Source organism: Sminthopsis crassicaudata, chromosome 5, assembly GCF_048593235.1.
Source record: "Sminthopsis crassicaudata isolate SCR6 chromosome 5, ASM4859323v1, whole genome shotgun sequence".
In the NCBI taxonomy this organism is placed as follows: domain Eukaryota; kingdom Metazoa; phylum Chordata; class Mammalia; order Dasyuromorphia; family Dasyuridae; genus Sminthopsis; species Sminthopsis crassicaudata.
In genome coordinates this window covers 147,246,667-147,261,954 of record NC_133621.1, presented here as the reverse complement: position 1 = coordinate 147,261,954, position 15,288 = coordinate 147,246,667, and the positions used below count along the sequence as shown (strand labels likewise).

The following is a 15,288-nucleotide window of genomic DNA, read 5'->3' as shown; positions in this document are numbered from 1 at the left end:
CCTTGGGAATCCATTCTCCTCCTTTTTCTTTTTCTCTCTACATTTATTTCTCATGTGATCTTTCACACCTATAACTTAACTTTTACCTTTGCACTGATTATTCAAACTTCAATTTAAAATTTAAATACTAATTAGAGCTCTTATCCTACACTTCTAATTTCTTAGTACCTTTTTACCTTGATGTCCAAGATCACTTTAAGTCAAATGTCTAAATCTTCTTTTCCAAATTAGGTGCCACTCCTGAATTAAATTTGTGAAATGGAACCATCATTCTCCCTACCATTCAATAAAAAAACTCTGATTCCTCCTGCTGATAAAGTGTAATCTATTCTCAACTAGATGATTTTTGTTTTACAATGTTGCTTCTATCTATCCTTCCTTCCTTCCTCCCCCAATCTTCTCTACTCTACTCAAATCCTTATTATTTCACAGTTGGGACTACTGCAAGTCTCCTAAACTAGTATTCTTGCCTCTAGCTTACCCTTACTCCAACACATCTTGCAGAGTTACCATAAAAATTTTGTTAGCATACTACTTAGTTTGTCATTCCCCACATTAAACAATGAGTTTTTTTCTTATTGCTTACCAAATAATGAATAAATGCCTAAACTGGCATTCAAGCATTTCCACTATTCATTCAGTCTCAAAATTTCTAACTTTACTTTCTAGTACTTCCCTAAAGTGATCCTCGAATAATGAAGTCTTGAATAAATGCAATATTCAGCATTACCTGAAGAAATGTTAAATCTTTCCTTTAATAAGGTTCTTTTCCTCTACCGAGGATGCTCTTCCCTCCTTTATCTCTCTTTCCAAAATTCCACCTAGCGTTCAAAGGCCAGCTAAAACTGGAATTTCTTCATGAAGCCTTTCCTGACCATCATGTCTAAAAATAATTTCTCCTTCTTCGAAATACTTATTCAATTTAAATACTGTTTATGCTAATCACATGAAAGTTATTGTAATATTAACTATCCTACTAACTTTATAAGTGTCCCAAAGTCAGAGACCATGTCTTTGTAGTCCTATGTTTAGTACATTATCTTGCACATAAAAGATTCATTTAAAAAAAGATCTGAATGAAAAACCTACAAAATCACTGAGTTGATTTTTCCACTTACCATTCTTTCTCATATACATTTTAAATGAAGTTTTTCAATACCATCCATATCATTAAGTTTGCCTCAGCAACACACACACACACACACACACAGTCTCTTTGGTTGTCACAATTTTTAAAGAGGGAACAGTAAAAAATTCAAAATAATTTCTTTGCGCTTTATCTTTTTATCCTTATTCAAAACGTGTTTTATAGGATGTGTACAAAAAGAAAAACAAAAATAACAAAAATAACAGAAGAAATATTTAGCTATATTTTTAAGTCAATCATGGCTCTTTAAAAAGTTTTACTTAATAAAAAAGTGATTGAAAGCTGTTGCTCTGGTCAAGAAAAGCATGTCACCAAAAAAAGTAGTGCTAAAAGGGGCAGCGAAGAAAAAAATTTTTCCTAACAAATTTTTCTTAAACCATAAATTCCTGTTGACTCACTTCATATAAGAGCAAAAGAGATATATTTCAGCTCTCTATAGAGATAGATACTTAAATATTATTCAAAATAATCATGACTTATCACTTTTAATATAAAAATATTTCAACCAGGTTAATACTTAAACATCAAAACAGATAAAGAAAATCAAGAATTGACTAAATTTTTTTAAAGTAAAGAATTTTAGAAATTCATATGCCTTAGAAGTTTCAAAAAAAGTCATGAAAATTTAAAAGTAGATTAATTGATAGAATTAGCGAAGTATTATTTAAATAGCTTAGGGTAAACCATAAAACCTAAAATTCACAAAATAAATTTGGTTTGAAACTTAGATCAAGTTTAAAAACCTTGACGATTCTACTCTTAAGGATGAATAAATAACTTTCTATTATCAATGTGCACTTTTGGTGTTCAGAACTATCAACTATCATGCATGCCCTGAGTTAACAATTTTCTAGAATATTATACTAATTTTAAAAGACTAAAACTTCAATTGGCAATTAGATTACGTCTTATGAATTCCTAAATGCTACTCCAAAAAAAGTTCCATACACCACTTAAAATATGTATTTGGCTTAAACAAACAAAAAACCTCTCATTTACACATACACGTACACATACACACAGACACGCTGAAATGTATCAATAAGGTACACCTTGCTCCCCATTTTATGCTATTATGGGATATACAAAAGCATAGTCATAAAATGCAATTTTTGCCTTCAAACTATTTTTCTTCTACTCTTTTACTAATTATCTTTCTCTATAAATGTAATGTGCATGGAAATATTTGTATGTAAAATATAGGAAATGACAAAATAAAAATAAACTAGCTATATAAAGATGAATTTATTTTTAAGTTTTTTAACTTACCTAACCACCTTAAAATTAAACTACATATTAATTTTCATAAGACGATAAGGTCATTTCTCATTTTAAAGCTTCATTATATGCATTAACAAATCTTTTCAAATATACATTATTCTAAAATTTAAAAGTTTCCAAGAGTATAAATCCAGAGCCAAATAGATCTGGAATTTTTCAGTTTAAGGACTAATGTTTACTTGTTTCTGTTACATATTGGAAAGAATAGGATCAGTTAACTAACTGAGGACCCAGGAAAGGTAAAAGGAAAAAAGTAAAGCTAAAATTCTTTTTAGGAGAGCCACAAATACATATATAAAATTGCATTAATTTGAATAGATTTCTCAAAATTATTACTTTGTTGTTGTTGTTGGGTTTTTTTGTACCAGTTTTGGGATTGACAACTAAAAGAGGAAAGTTATCCAGAAAAAAATGAAACCTCTTTCATTACTATTTATATTATAACAATTGGGACATCCAATAAACATCTCAAACTCATGTCTAAAACAATTTATTTTTCTTCTCAAATCTTCCTCTTCTTCTAGACAATTTTTATACAAGACTAGCACCATCTCTTCAGTCAGAGAAGCTAACATCTTTGATATCATCATTGATTTCTCACTCATAAGCAATCCATATATCCCATCTGATCCCTTTTGTTAACTCAAAAAGCCTGGTGTAGGTTCTAACTACCTTCTACCTGGACTATTGCAACAGCTTGCTGCTTAGTTTCTCTGCCTTGCTTTGCTCACTCTAGTCTGCCTCTCAGTTGTCAAAATGATTTTCCTAAAGCACTAAATTGGTCGGGTTAACTCCAAGTTTGCCCAGTGAAAAAGTGGTTTCTTATTAGCTCCAGATTCAAAAAAAACATCTTCTGTTTGATTTTTAAAGCCCTTCACTATCTGTCTGCTTCCTAAATTTCCAGGATTTTTATACTTTCTGCTCCCCTCCATGATCTAGTGACAATGACCTTTTTGCTATTCCTCATACATGACAGACACTCTAACAATTAACTCCTTGACTGGAATACTCTTCCTCTTCATTACTACCTGCTGGATTTTCAAGCTTCTTTTAAGACTTAATTCAAATCCTCCCTTCTACAAGAGACCCTTATCACTACTCCCAGCTGTTAATGCCTTCCCTCTGAGATTACCTTATATTGAAACTGTAACACTTCTCATAGGTACAATTTTTAAATGTCTCAGTTATTAGAAAATGAGATCTTTAAGTGCAGAGACCCATATTTTGCCTTTCTTTGGACTCCCAGAGCTTAGCACAATGACTGATACATAGTAATATAAATGCTTAATATATGCTTCTTGGCTCATTGATGATATATGATAATATTTTACAGTTTACACAGGTCTTTATAGTTTGTGAAATAAAATAATATAAATTAAATTCAAATTTCCAGATTTAGAGTCTAAGGCTCTGAATGTGATTTGAATATGAAAGTACAGCCAATATCTAAAGTCTCATAATTTCAAGTGGCTCAGTCTTGCCACTATGCTCTCCTGCCTCTCATAACCAATAATTTTAGCCTTAAATGTCAGCATTCAAGTGCATTATTATGGCTTTAAATGCTATTAGTACAACTGAATCACATCAGTAAAGAAACGAGAATAGTAGGAGAAAGGAAGAGCAAGAAATTAATTTGATAATGGGGAAAAAAAAAAAAAGAAAAGAAAAGATGCCTATGGAGAAAAGTAACTGCACACATGCAACAGAACACTTATCCTTGACTGCAGAGTAACTTAAGAAGTGGTCAAACATTATTTTTTGCTTTGAAAATAAAGAATCAATATACCAAGATAAGATCAAAATGGGCCCATGATTTAGGCATAAAGAATGAGATCATAAATAAATTAGAGGAACATGGGATGGTTTACCTCTCAGACCTGTGAAGGAGGAAGGAATTTGTCATCAAAGGAGAACTAGAGATCATTATTGATCACAAAATAGAAAATTTTGATTACATCAAATTAAAAAGCTTTTGTACAAACAAAACTAATGCAAACAAGATTAGAAGGGAAGTAACAAATTGGGAAAACATTTTTACAGTTAAAGGTTCTGATAAAGACCTCATTTCCAAAATATATAAAGAACTGACTCTAATTTATAAGAAATCAAGCCATTTTCCAATTGATAAATGGTCAAAGGATATGAACAATTTTCAGATGATGAAATTGATACTATTTCCACTCATATTTAAGAGTGTTCCAAATCACTATTGATCAGAGAAATGCAAATTAAGACAACTCTGAGATACCACTACACACCTGTCAGATTGGCTAAGATGACAGGAACAAATAATGATGAATGTTGGAGGGGATGTGGGAAAACTGGGACACTAATACATTGTTGGTGGAGTTGTGAAAGAATCCAGTCATTCTGGAGAGCAATCTGGAATTATGCCCAAAAAGTTATCAAACTGTGCATACCCTTTGATCCAGCATTGCTGCTATTGGGCTTATATCCCAAAGAAATACTAAAGAGCGGAAAGGGACCTGTATGTGCCAAAATGTTTGTGGCAGCTCTTTTTGTAGTAGCTAGAAACTGGAAGATGAATGGATGTCCATCAATTGGAGAATGGTTGGGTAAATTATGGTATATGAAGGTTATGGAATATTATTGCTCTGTAAGAAATGACCAGCAGGAGGAATACAGAGAGGCTTGGAGAGACTTACATCAACTGATGCTGAGTGAAATGAATAGAACCAGAAGATCGCTGTACACTTCAATGTTGTATGAAGATGTATTCTGATGGAAGTGGATATCTTCAACATAAAGAAGATCCAACTCACTTCCAGTTGATCAATGATGGACAGAAATAACTATACCCAGAGAAGGAACACTGGGAAGTGAATGTAAATTGTTAGCACTACTGTCTATCTACCCAGGTTACTTATACCTTCGGAATCTAATACTTAATGTGCAACAAGAAAATGGTATTTACACACATAAATTGTATCTAGGTTATATTGTAACATATGTAAAATGTATGGGATTGCCTGTCATCAAGGGGAGGGAGTAGAGGGAGGGAGGGGATAATTTGGAAAAATGAATACAAGGGATAATATTATAAAAAAATTATTCATGCATATATACTGTAAAAAAAAATTATAAATAAAAAAAAATGTTGAAGAAAAAAAAAAAAAAAAAAAATGACCAGCAGGATGAATACAGAGAGGTTTGGAGCGGCCTACATGGACTGATGATGAGTGAAATGAGCAGAACCAGGAGATCATTATACACCTCAACAATGATACTGTATGGAGATGTATTCTGATTGAAGTGGGTATCTTCAACATAGAGAAGATCTAATTCAGTTCCAGTTGATCAATGATGGACAGAATCAGCTACACCCACAGAAGGAACACTGGGAATTGAATATAAACTGCACTACTATCTTTCTACCCAGGTTACTTCTACCTTCTGAATCCAATTCTTACTGTGCAACAAGAAACTCGGTTTTACACACATATATTGTATCTAGGATATACTGTAACACATGTAACATGTATGGGATTGTCTGTCATCTAGGGGAGGGGAAAATTCGGAAAAGAAATGAGTACAAGGGATAATGCTGTAAAAAATTACCTATGCATATGTAATGTCAAAAATTATAATTATAAAATTAATTTTAAAATAAAATAAAACAAAAAATTAATTAATTAATTAAAAAAAAAAAAGACAAGTTCTTGCCACTGAGGTTATTGGCACTGTCAAATGTGCCAGAAACTTATATGATTTTATTAAATAAAATTGACATTAAAAAAAAAAAGAAAAGAAAGAATGATAATTTTTGCTGTGCAAAAAAGGATGATAATTTCATTCATCAGCATCTTTTCTTTAGGAAGGATGGAAAAATTACTGATAATAGATCCTAATGATCAGTAATTTTTATCATCAGTTGAAATATCACAAACTTATGTTTAATATGAATAATCAACTGCTATAGAATACAATAGAACCTGAGTTATCATATTCAGAATTTTCAACAGCAACTCCTCTTTGATACCTAGCAATTTTCCTATTTTCTTCTTGGCTAAGAATTCTACATCAGAAGAGAACTTAACTATCAATTCCCATAGTCTTAGATTAACTTCAAACTTTTTTTTTACTGTTATTTCATTTCAAATGTTACTTTCTGAATATTAGTTTACTACTGTTCCAATTTAATAGTCAGGGGTATGTATATATAGTACAACTGCCAAAGTAATTTTCTTAAAGTGCAAGTCTCACCATTTAACAGTTCCTATTTTCCTGCAGGATCATATATAAACTCCTTTATTTAACACTTAGAGCCCTTAACAATCTGGCCCCTTTCTATATACAGTGTTCTTACACATGACCTTTCTTTTACACATTCTGTGGCCCGACAATGCTGGCCTACTTGCTGTTCCTCACACATGATACTCCATATTCCAGTGATGTGCCAATAGAAGAATTTGTTTTTCTTAACTATACATTTTTGTAATAGGTTTTGTATTTCTTGTTTCTCCAATGAGGAAAGGAGCAACAGAGAAAAATGGCAGGAGGAACAGAATGTAAACGTTAAAATTAAATTTAAAAAAGAAAAAATGAGACCAAGGTTCAAATCCTATTTTTAGAATCTAGCTACATGACTCTGATAAGTCATTTAACTACCCTTAATCTCACTTTTTCATTTATAAAGTGAAGGATTGGACTAGACAGCTTATAAAGTCCTCTTACTTCTAAATCTATATTCTTAAGATCCTATGATTGTTGTTGCTTTTTCTTTGTTTCCCCAACACTTAGCACAATGCCTGGTATATAATTAGCAATTAATAAACACTTAATTGAACTGACCACTGGATAAAATTTACACCACTGTGAGTTTACTTCTATAGTAAGAAATTAAGAATTAGAAAATAAACACTTCCTAGTTGTGTGACCCTAGGCAAGTCACTTAATCCTAATAGCCTCAACAACAACAAAAAAGGAATTAGAAAATAATTATTTATACCAGTAGGCTAAAATTCATCATTTAAAATGATGTGAATATTAATCACTAGAATATCCAAACTGAAGTAGTTAAGATTACATGGAGCTCTCAAAAACTATTTAGACAAAACAAATAAGTAAAGAAAAGCTAACAAAAGAATCATCAAGTATCCAAAAATGTTATTCCTGACTTCTGTTTCTTTTCAACCAAAGTTATGAAAAGGAGAAAGCAGCTTGTAAAAATTATGGTACAAGATCATCTAGTATAAGAGAAAAATGAAAATGGAAAAAAAAACAACACCTTTTTTTTGGTTCAAGAATGTTTTCAAGAATCTAAATTAACCAATTACTTTTTTCTTTGTGTGTATGTTTAAAGATATACAGATACTGAGATCAGCTCTGTTGAATATCCAATATTTAAGTAATTCTGTTATTTACACAGACAGGGATTCAATATATTATCAGCTAATAATAAAGGTGATGAATTTGTCAGAATTTCAATAATAGTGACAAACTTTGCCAGAAGAGTATCTCTGTTTTCACTATCATATACCCCTTTTCTCTTGTTCCCCAACAGCCCAATTCAACTTTTATAATTCCATCCAGGCAGGTTTTGTATTACTAACAGTTTTAAATGAGCTATTTTTAAAAAGCATTTAACATGTATTCATGACTATTATCCTCTAAGGATAAAATTTAATCACAAATTGAAATCTGATCAAACCCAAGAGACATCCAAAATTACTATTCCTGAGTGTGACAAAGATGGAATAGAAAAACATTACTGAAAGAAATTTGGAATATAGAATATTAATGCTATCTACGTTACATTCAAACCAATTTTTACTATTTTGTTTAATCATTATTAAAATCCATCTCCAAGAAAAACATGCATTTGTTATTTACACAATTAAAATTAAGCAATAATATAATTATTCTGGAAGGACTTACCTTTCGGCAATAATTTGACTTCTCCGTTCTCTTTCTTTATTTCATTTATTACTTTATGCTTCTTTTTTTCTTTTTGCTTCTCTTTGTCTCTCTCTTTAATTTTGTCTTTGATTTTATCTGTGGAGAAAAAACTATTAAAAATAACTACAGAAAATAGATACTTAATTAGCATAACAATTTTATCCTTCTAAGTAAAATGAAAATCAAAAGGCATCAGAACTTCAGACAAAAAGTTATCAAAAAATGCACACTTTGATCACTGCTTTTACTAATTTGTTTGGTTCTCTAACATTAAATGATGAGCTCTATAAAATATTTCTCTCTATTTTTGTATATTTATTTGTCTTTTGGTGGTTATTGTTTATACTAAAATTTTAAATGATTATAGCTAAGACTTTATAACTATTAGCTTTAAAGTTACATATACTTTTATGCTGTTTGTGGAACCTTGAGGATTCAAAGATATAAATACAGATAATTTATGTATGGTAGTGAATATCACTTTTCTGAATTAATATTGATAGGTCACAATTATAAGAAATTATAACATAATTCTTTATCTACAAAAGAACTTGCACTAACCTGATATATCTTTAAAATCTATTTTTTGTCAAACTAGTTAATTATGTCTGCATCAACAGTAAATTCCAATCACATAAGTTATATAAGAAAAGTTTTTAAAAGCAAACAGCCAATTCACAAAAAAGTCAAATTATGTTTCTGTCCCATCTACTCACTCCTGTACATAGTTTATTTACAGGTTCTTGGGAATGCAACCTTTGCTAACATATGGTCATCTTAAAATAATTCTATAGGCACAGGGCAATATAATGCAAGAACCTAGAGAAGCAGAATTAGATCAGTTTTTCAAATGGTGAGGAAGCACAGTGATAATGATGTGAACTCTGGAAGTACTTTCTCCTATGATGAAATTATCAAGGGATACCTCACCCATCTTTTCAGTACATTCTGTCCATTGGCTCCAGCACTACTACACTGTCTCAGGACATTGCTAATGCCCCAAGGAATGACATGTGATGAGTCTAAACTTTTGGGCTCATTGGAAGGATCAATGCTTTCTAAGGCAATTTTTGTCCTTTGAAAATTATTGGGATAAGGAACCAATTATTTAGAGATGAGATTCAATATAATAAATGTCTACTCAAGGCAGCATGAAATAGTGGAATGATGTCCCTTATTTACCATTAAAATGGGAGTAATATTTGTCCCACCTGTCCTTCACAGTTTCCTCAACAGAAATATGGGAATAACATCTATCTCAGAGGGTTGTACTGAAACCTCCTTCATGTGTTGTCTCCCCCACTGAAATATGAGCAGGAACTTGTTTTTCTATTTGTAATCCTAGCAATGCTTTTTCACTCATTCAAGTGAGAAAATGTATGGAAAGTACTAATAAACCATAAAATATTAAAGATATGTTAATATTAAAGTGTGCATTATTTTTATGATTACTTGCAAGACATTACACTAGGCAGGAGGGATTTTACAAACTCTCTCTCAAGAAGCTTACCCTCTGGTCATCATTAGGGGAGGACTATATCAATATGAAGATCACTGATATCCTGGAGAAAGTATCATGTTCAGAAAGTCTAGGCAAAATGCAAATCCCCAAGTAGGGTCAAAGAGAAGGACTTGGGAAAGGCTGGAAGTTACTGGGATCTGTTACTAGCACAGGCAATGTCAAAGAAAGGAGTATCATAAAATATGGAACACAAAGTAGTCCAATTTAACTGGAAACTGTATTATGTGAAAATGGAGGATATGAGGATATCTTGAGAAAGGCCAAGGAGGCACTGATTTAATCCATGCTGCTGAAAACTGTATGTACTTGACAATTAACTGTATATAGGCAATAAGGGAGAGAGAAAGAATCACAACTGTCTGTTAGAATGTGAGTCCCTCAGAAAATACCATTTGCATTCAGAAAAATTAAGGTAAACTGAAATCAACACATCTATGTATCTATGATCAGTTCTTTTTTCTGTTTTGTTTTGTTGTTGTTTTTTTTTAATTTCTCCCATGACTTTTCCCTTTTGCTCTGATTTTTCTCTCCCGACAGGATTCATAAAGGAATATGTATTAAAAATAAATAAATTTACCAGGGGAAAAAAGGGAATCCCTTAAAAGCATGGATTGTTCTTGTCTGCATCTCCAACATTTAGTACAGTGACTAGCTTATAATAAGCAATCAGAAAATGTTTATTGACTACTTTTTACTTTACTGATTGACAAATACTGAATAATTAAGAAAATGGTAGTGTCATCAATAGAAACAGAGAAATGATATAAAGAAGCACCTACTTCTTTTATGTTCCTTGGGGCTGCTAGATGTGATACAGTATAAATGCAATGACTTTCAGTCAGCAAAATCAGAGTGCAAATATGACCTCAGACACTTACAAGTTGTATGATCATAAATCACTTAATATGTCTGTCTTAGTTTTCTCATCTGTAAATTGGAAATAAAAACAGCACCTACCTCCCATAGTTGTTATTAGGATCAAATAAGATAATAGCTATAAAGTGCTTATTACAAAATATGGTTTGTGTTATATATAAATGTTAACAATCTATAAATGCCATTATTACTGCTGTTATTATTTCTGCTAACCAGGCTGGTGTCTACTTGTGTTTTTGTTTGTTTTTTTTCTATTTTGTTTTGTTCTATTCTGTTGTTTTTTTCCAAAAACTGAAAAAATACATTCTTAGGCAAAAAAAGATCCAATCCAATAGTTCTGCATTTGTATTCTTTACCTATTATGTATATATTGGTTCCAGAAACTGATTATGAATCTAAAGGTAAGTCAAGTACTTTTTCCTTTACTTACTTTATTTATAAAAAGGAGGGAGAAAGGGAGAAGGAGAGAGAGAGAGAGAGAGAGAGAGAGAGAGAGAGAGAGAGAGAGAGAGAGAGAGAGAGAGAGAGAGAGAGAGACAGAGACAGAGACAGAGACACAAAGGTACCAAGTAAAAGCAGCATGGTATAATAAATGGCTACCAAAAACTGAAAAAATACATTCTTAGGCAAAAAAAGATCCAATCCAATAGTTCTGCATTTGTAATCTTTACCTATTATGTATATATTGGTTCCAGAAACTGATTATGAATCTAAAGGTAAGTCAAGTACCTTTTCCTTTACTTACTTTATTTACAAAAAGGAGGGAGAAAGGGAGAAGGAGAGAGAGAGAAAGAGAGAGAGAGAGAGAGAGAGAGAGAGAGAGAGAGAGAGAGAGAGAGAGAGATAAAGAGAGAGAGAGAGAGAGAGAGAGAGAGAGAGAGAGAGAGACAGACAGACAGACAGACAGACAGACAGACACACACACACAAAGGTACCAAGTAAAAGCAGCATGGTATAATAAATGGCTACCTCTGGTGTCAGAATGATCTGGATTCAAGTCCTGCCTCTGATATATGCTAGTGGTGTGACTAAGGACAAAATACAACCTCATAAATGTCATAGGCTGCAATATAAGATTGCAAAATTCAAATAAATTGCCCCCTCCCTCAGTTTTTGGAAGGAGTTTCCAAGACTACTCATTTTTTTAAGGATGTCACATGTAGTTAAAACACACACACACACACACACACACACTCTCTCTCTCTCTCTCTCTCTCTCTCTCTCTCTGGTTTTTTTTTTTTTTTTTTTTTTCATTTTTTTTGGGGGGGGGCTTTTTGTTGGTTTGGTTTTATTTAATTTAACAAACTCCTCAAAGTCCAGCTAAAGTAGCTCTCCGTGAAGTATATATATACTTTATCACTTTTTCCCCCAAAAAAATAAAATATTTGATAATTTTACACAACACAGAGGAATACTCAACTTGGTTGTAAGCCAGACTTTTGACACATCAAATATCTCAAAAAATTCTCTGAAAATTAAGAAGTTGTGAATGAGTCCCATTCATCTGAGTGAAAACTTTTTTATCCTCACTCAACTGAATATAAATATGGTCACTTATAGAAAGAGACATATAGATAGTAATGAAAAGTAACATCTAATAACAAAGAACAGAACTATATACTAAATTAGTATGAGTTCACATAATACTTTAATTAAAAAAAAACTTACGGACTTAAAACATTTCATCAAGAAAGAAAAAATACCTCACAGAAATATTTTCTTTTAAATGGTCAGAATGTTTGGTATTTAAGTATGCAAACTTCAGCTAAACATAAAATTTCATTTACATGGATTTTCAATTTTCTCTAAGTTGCATAAGAAAGGTATTACTATAAATATTATGATTTCCATTAATCACTTTCGACCCTATCTAGGTTATAATGGCTAGAGTAGAAAGGAATAGAAACTGAGTGACAACCAGTAAGTATGGAGAAAGAGAAGGAGAATGGGGAAAACCAGAACAGATGAAAGGTTTATATAGTAATCTAGGGTCATTCAGTTAAAGGATCTAATAGTATAACATACGTGATAATAACTTAAGGACTTCACTACTTATTTTGCAATAACATAACTCTTGAATTATCAACCGAATGTTAAATTATTGTTCATAATATTTATCAAGGTGGGGAAATGTGCAATACATTTAAGAAATATTTCCAAACTTTTTTTAATGTTACTAAAAACTTGCTTAATCACAATATGGCAGTTTAACATTCTTTTCAACTCATAAGAATTTTACATTTTGTCCCATTCAACAATGATAAGAGATAAATAGGTTTTATCCTATTCTGTCCCAAGACTCCACCAATTCCTTGCCAAACATCAACCCAGGATTACCACTAGAATTTCTACTTAACATAAGGAAGAATGAGTTCCTTTTTTTTTTTTGCCTCTTGGGTAGTAAGCTTCTTTTTAAAGGTAATGTTTAAGAAATTCAGAAAGAGGGATATATGGGAAAACAGGGACACTGGTACATTGTTGGTGGAATTGTGAATACATTCAGCCATTCTGGAGAGCAATTTGGAACTGTGCTCAAAAAGTTGTCAAACTGTGCATACCCTTTGACCCAGCAGTGTTACAACTGGGCTTATATCCCAAAGAGATCTTAAAGAAGGGAAAGGGACCTGTATGTGCAAGAATGTTTGTGGCAGCCCTCTTTGTAGTGGCCAGAAACTGGAAACTACGTGATGCCCATCAATTGGAGAATGGCTGAATAAATTGTGGTTTATGATATTATGGAATATTATTGTTCTGTAAGAAATGACCAACAGGATGATTTCAAAAAGGCCTGGAGAGAGTTACATGAACTGATGCTGAGTGAAATGAGCAGGATCAGATTGTTGTATACTTCAACAACAATACTATATGATGATCAATTCTGATGGATGTGGCCATTTTCAACAATGAGATGAACCAAATCACTTTCAATAGAGCAGAAATGAACTGAACCAGCTACACCCAGCAAAAGAACTCTGGGAGATGACTATGAACCACTATATAGAATTTCTAATCCCTCTATTTTTGTCTGCCTGCATTTTTGATTTCCTTCACACGCTAATTGTACACTATTTCAAAGACCGGTTCTTTTTGGACAGCAAAATAACTGTTTGGTCATGTATACATATATTGTATTTAATTTATTCCTTAACATATTGAACATGTCTTGGTCAACCTGCCATCTTGAGGGGGGGGGGAGAAGGAGGGGAAAAATTAGAACAAAAGGTTTGGCAATTATCAATGCTGTAAAATTATCCATGCATATATCTGGTAAATAAAAACTATAAAAATTAATCAACTGAAAAATAAATAAATAAATAATGGAATAGATTAAAACTCTCATAACAATTAGTAAAAAAAAAGAAAAAGAAAATCAGAAAGAATTCTTACTTGGCAATGTTGTCGCTGCAATTTTTTAAGACTACAAAGCCTACATATGTCCCAAAAAGCTTTTTTCAAAAAATATAGTTCTCTGTAACTTTATAACAGTTATTTAAATATTAAACTCTCATCCTATATACATCCTGAAGAAGTCATTTTATATTTTGGTAGGACAGAAATAGCAGAAAAAAATGACAGCAAATGAAATTATGTAAGCACACACATAGATACAAGAAGACAATGCTCAACTATAGTGCTGTTCTGATGCTTACAACTTAAAGGTGATCCTGGACTTTGAAGACTATACCAGCAGACTTCAAACATTAGCAGCTTTACCGAAACAGGAAAAATTAAAATATAGTCTGATAAAATAGGCTGGCTACAAAAGGAAGATGCTTTTTTTCAACTACAATAATTCTACTAAATTGTAGAGAGGTTGTTAATTTGAAATGATGAGAAGAAAACCGAAAAATTTCTAGACCCTTCAAATATTTTAGTATAACACCCACACACACCCACACACACCCACACACACCCACACACATAAACATATATATACACACACCCTCACTAATGGTTAGAAAAGTAATATTTTAAGAATAAAATGTGATATTTATATACAACAGTATTTTTATTCAGAGAATTATTCAAAGATCCTGACATAAGTTTTTTACTTGATAAATGATAAAAATTTCATTATTAAAACTATAAGAACGTAACTCCTTTCCCTGCTATTAACCAGTGTCATAGGAGCTACCAAAGTCCGTAACAAGCCAGTTCATGTTATTGCCTTATTGCTATCTAGTTTTTCCTCTCTGTGTCCTATTACCTCTGACCAAATTCAAAGCTGATGGATCTTGATAGGAAAAAATTGAGTTGCAGGCCACTGTAAGCATAATTTTGTTCTTATTACAAGAATGTAGACAGAGCTAAAAGGGACCTTAAAAATCATTTAATACAACCCCTCATTCACTAATAAGAAAACTGATTCACACAGAAGCAAAGTGGTTTGTCCAAGGTCAACCAGATAAGAACAGAGCTGGAATTTAAGCCCAGATTTCCTAATTTCCAATCAGCTCCATTATACTGCCTTCTATGTATCAGTTGTAGTCTTTTATGACTGAAGACTAGAAGCCTACCTGCCATTTAAAGAAACTGCATGGTA

At 32.1% G+C, this 15,288-nt stretch overlaps 1 protein-coding gene across 1 annotated transcript in view; it reads right to left on the bottom strand.

Annotated features, from left to right (window-relative positions):
* RSBN1L (round spermatid basic protein 1 like) overlaps window positions 1-15,288 on the bottom strand; it is an 84,734-nt gene that overhangs the window by 39,082 nt on the left and 30,364 nt on the right. The window contains exon 2 of the mRNA XM_074268463.1: window positions 8,327-8,443. Within this exon, the coding sequence (XP_074124564.1) occupies window positions 8,327-8,443 (117 nt within the window). The remainder of the gene's footprint in view (window positions 1-8,326; window positions 8,444-15,288) is intronic.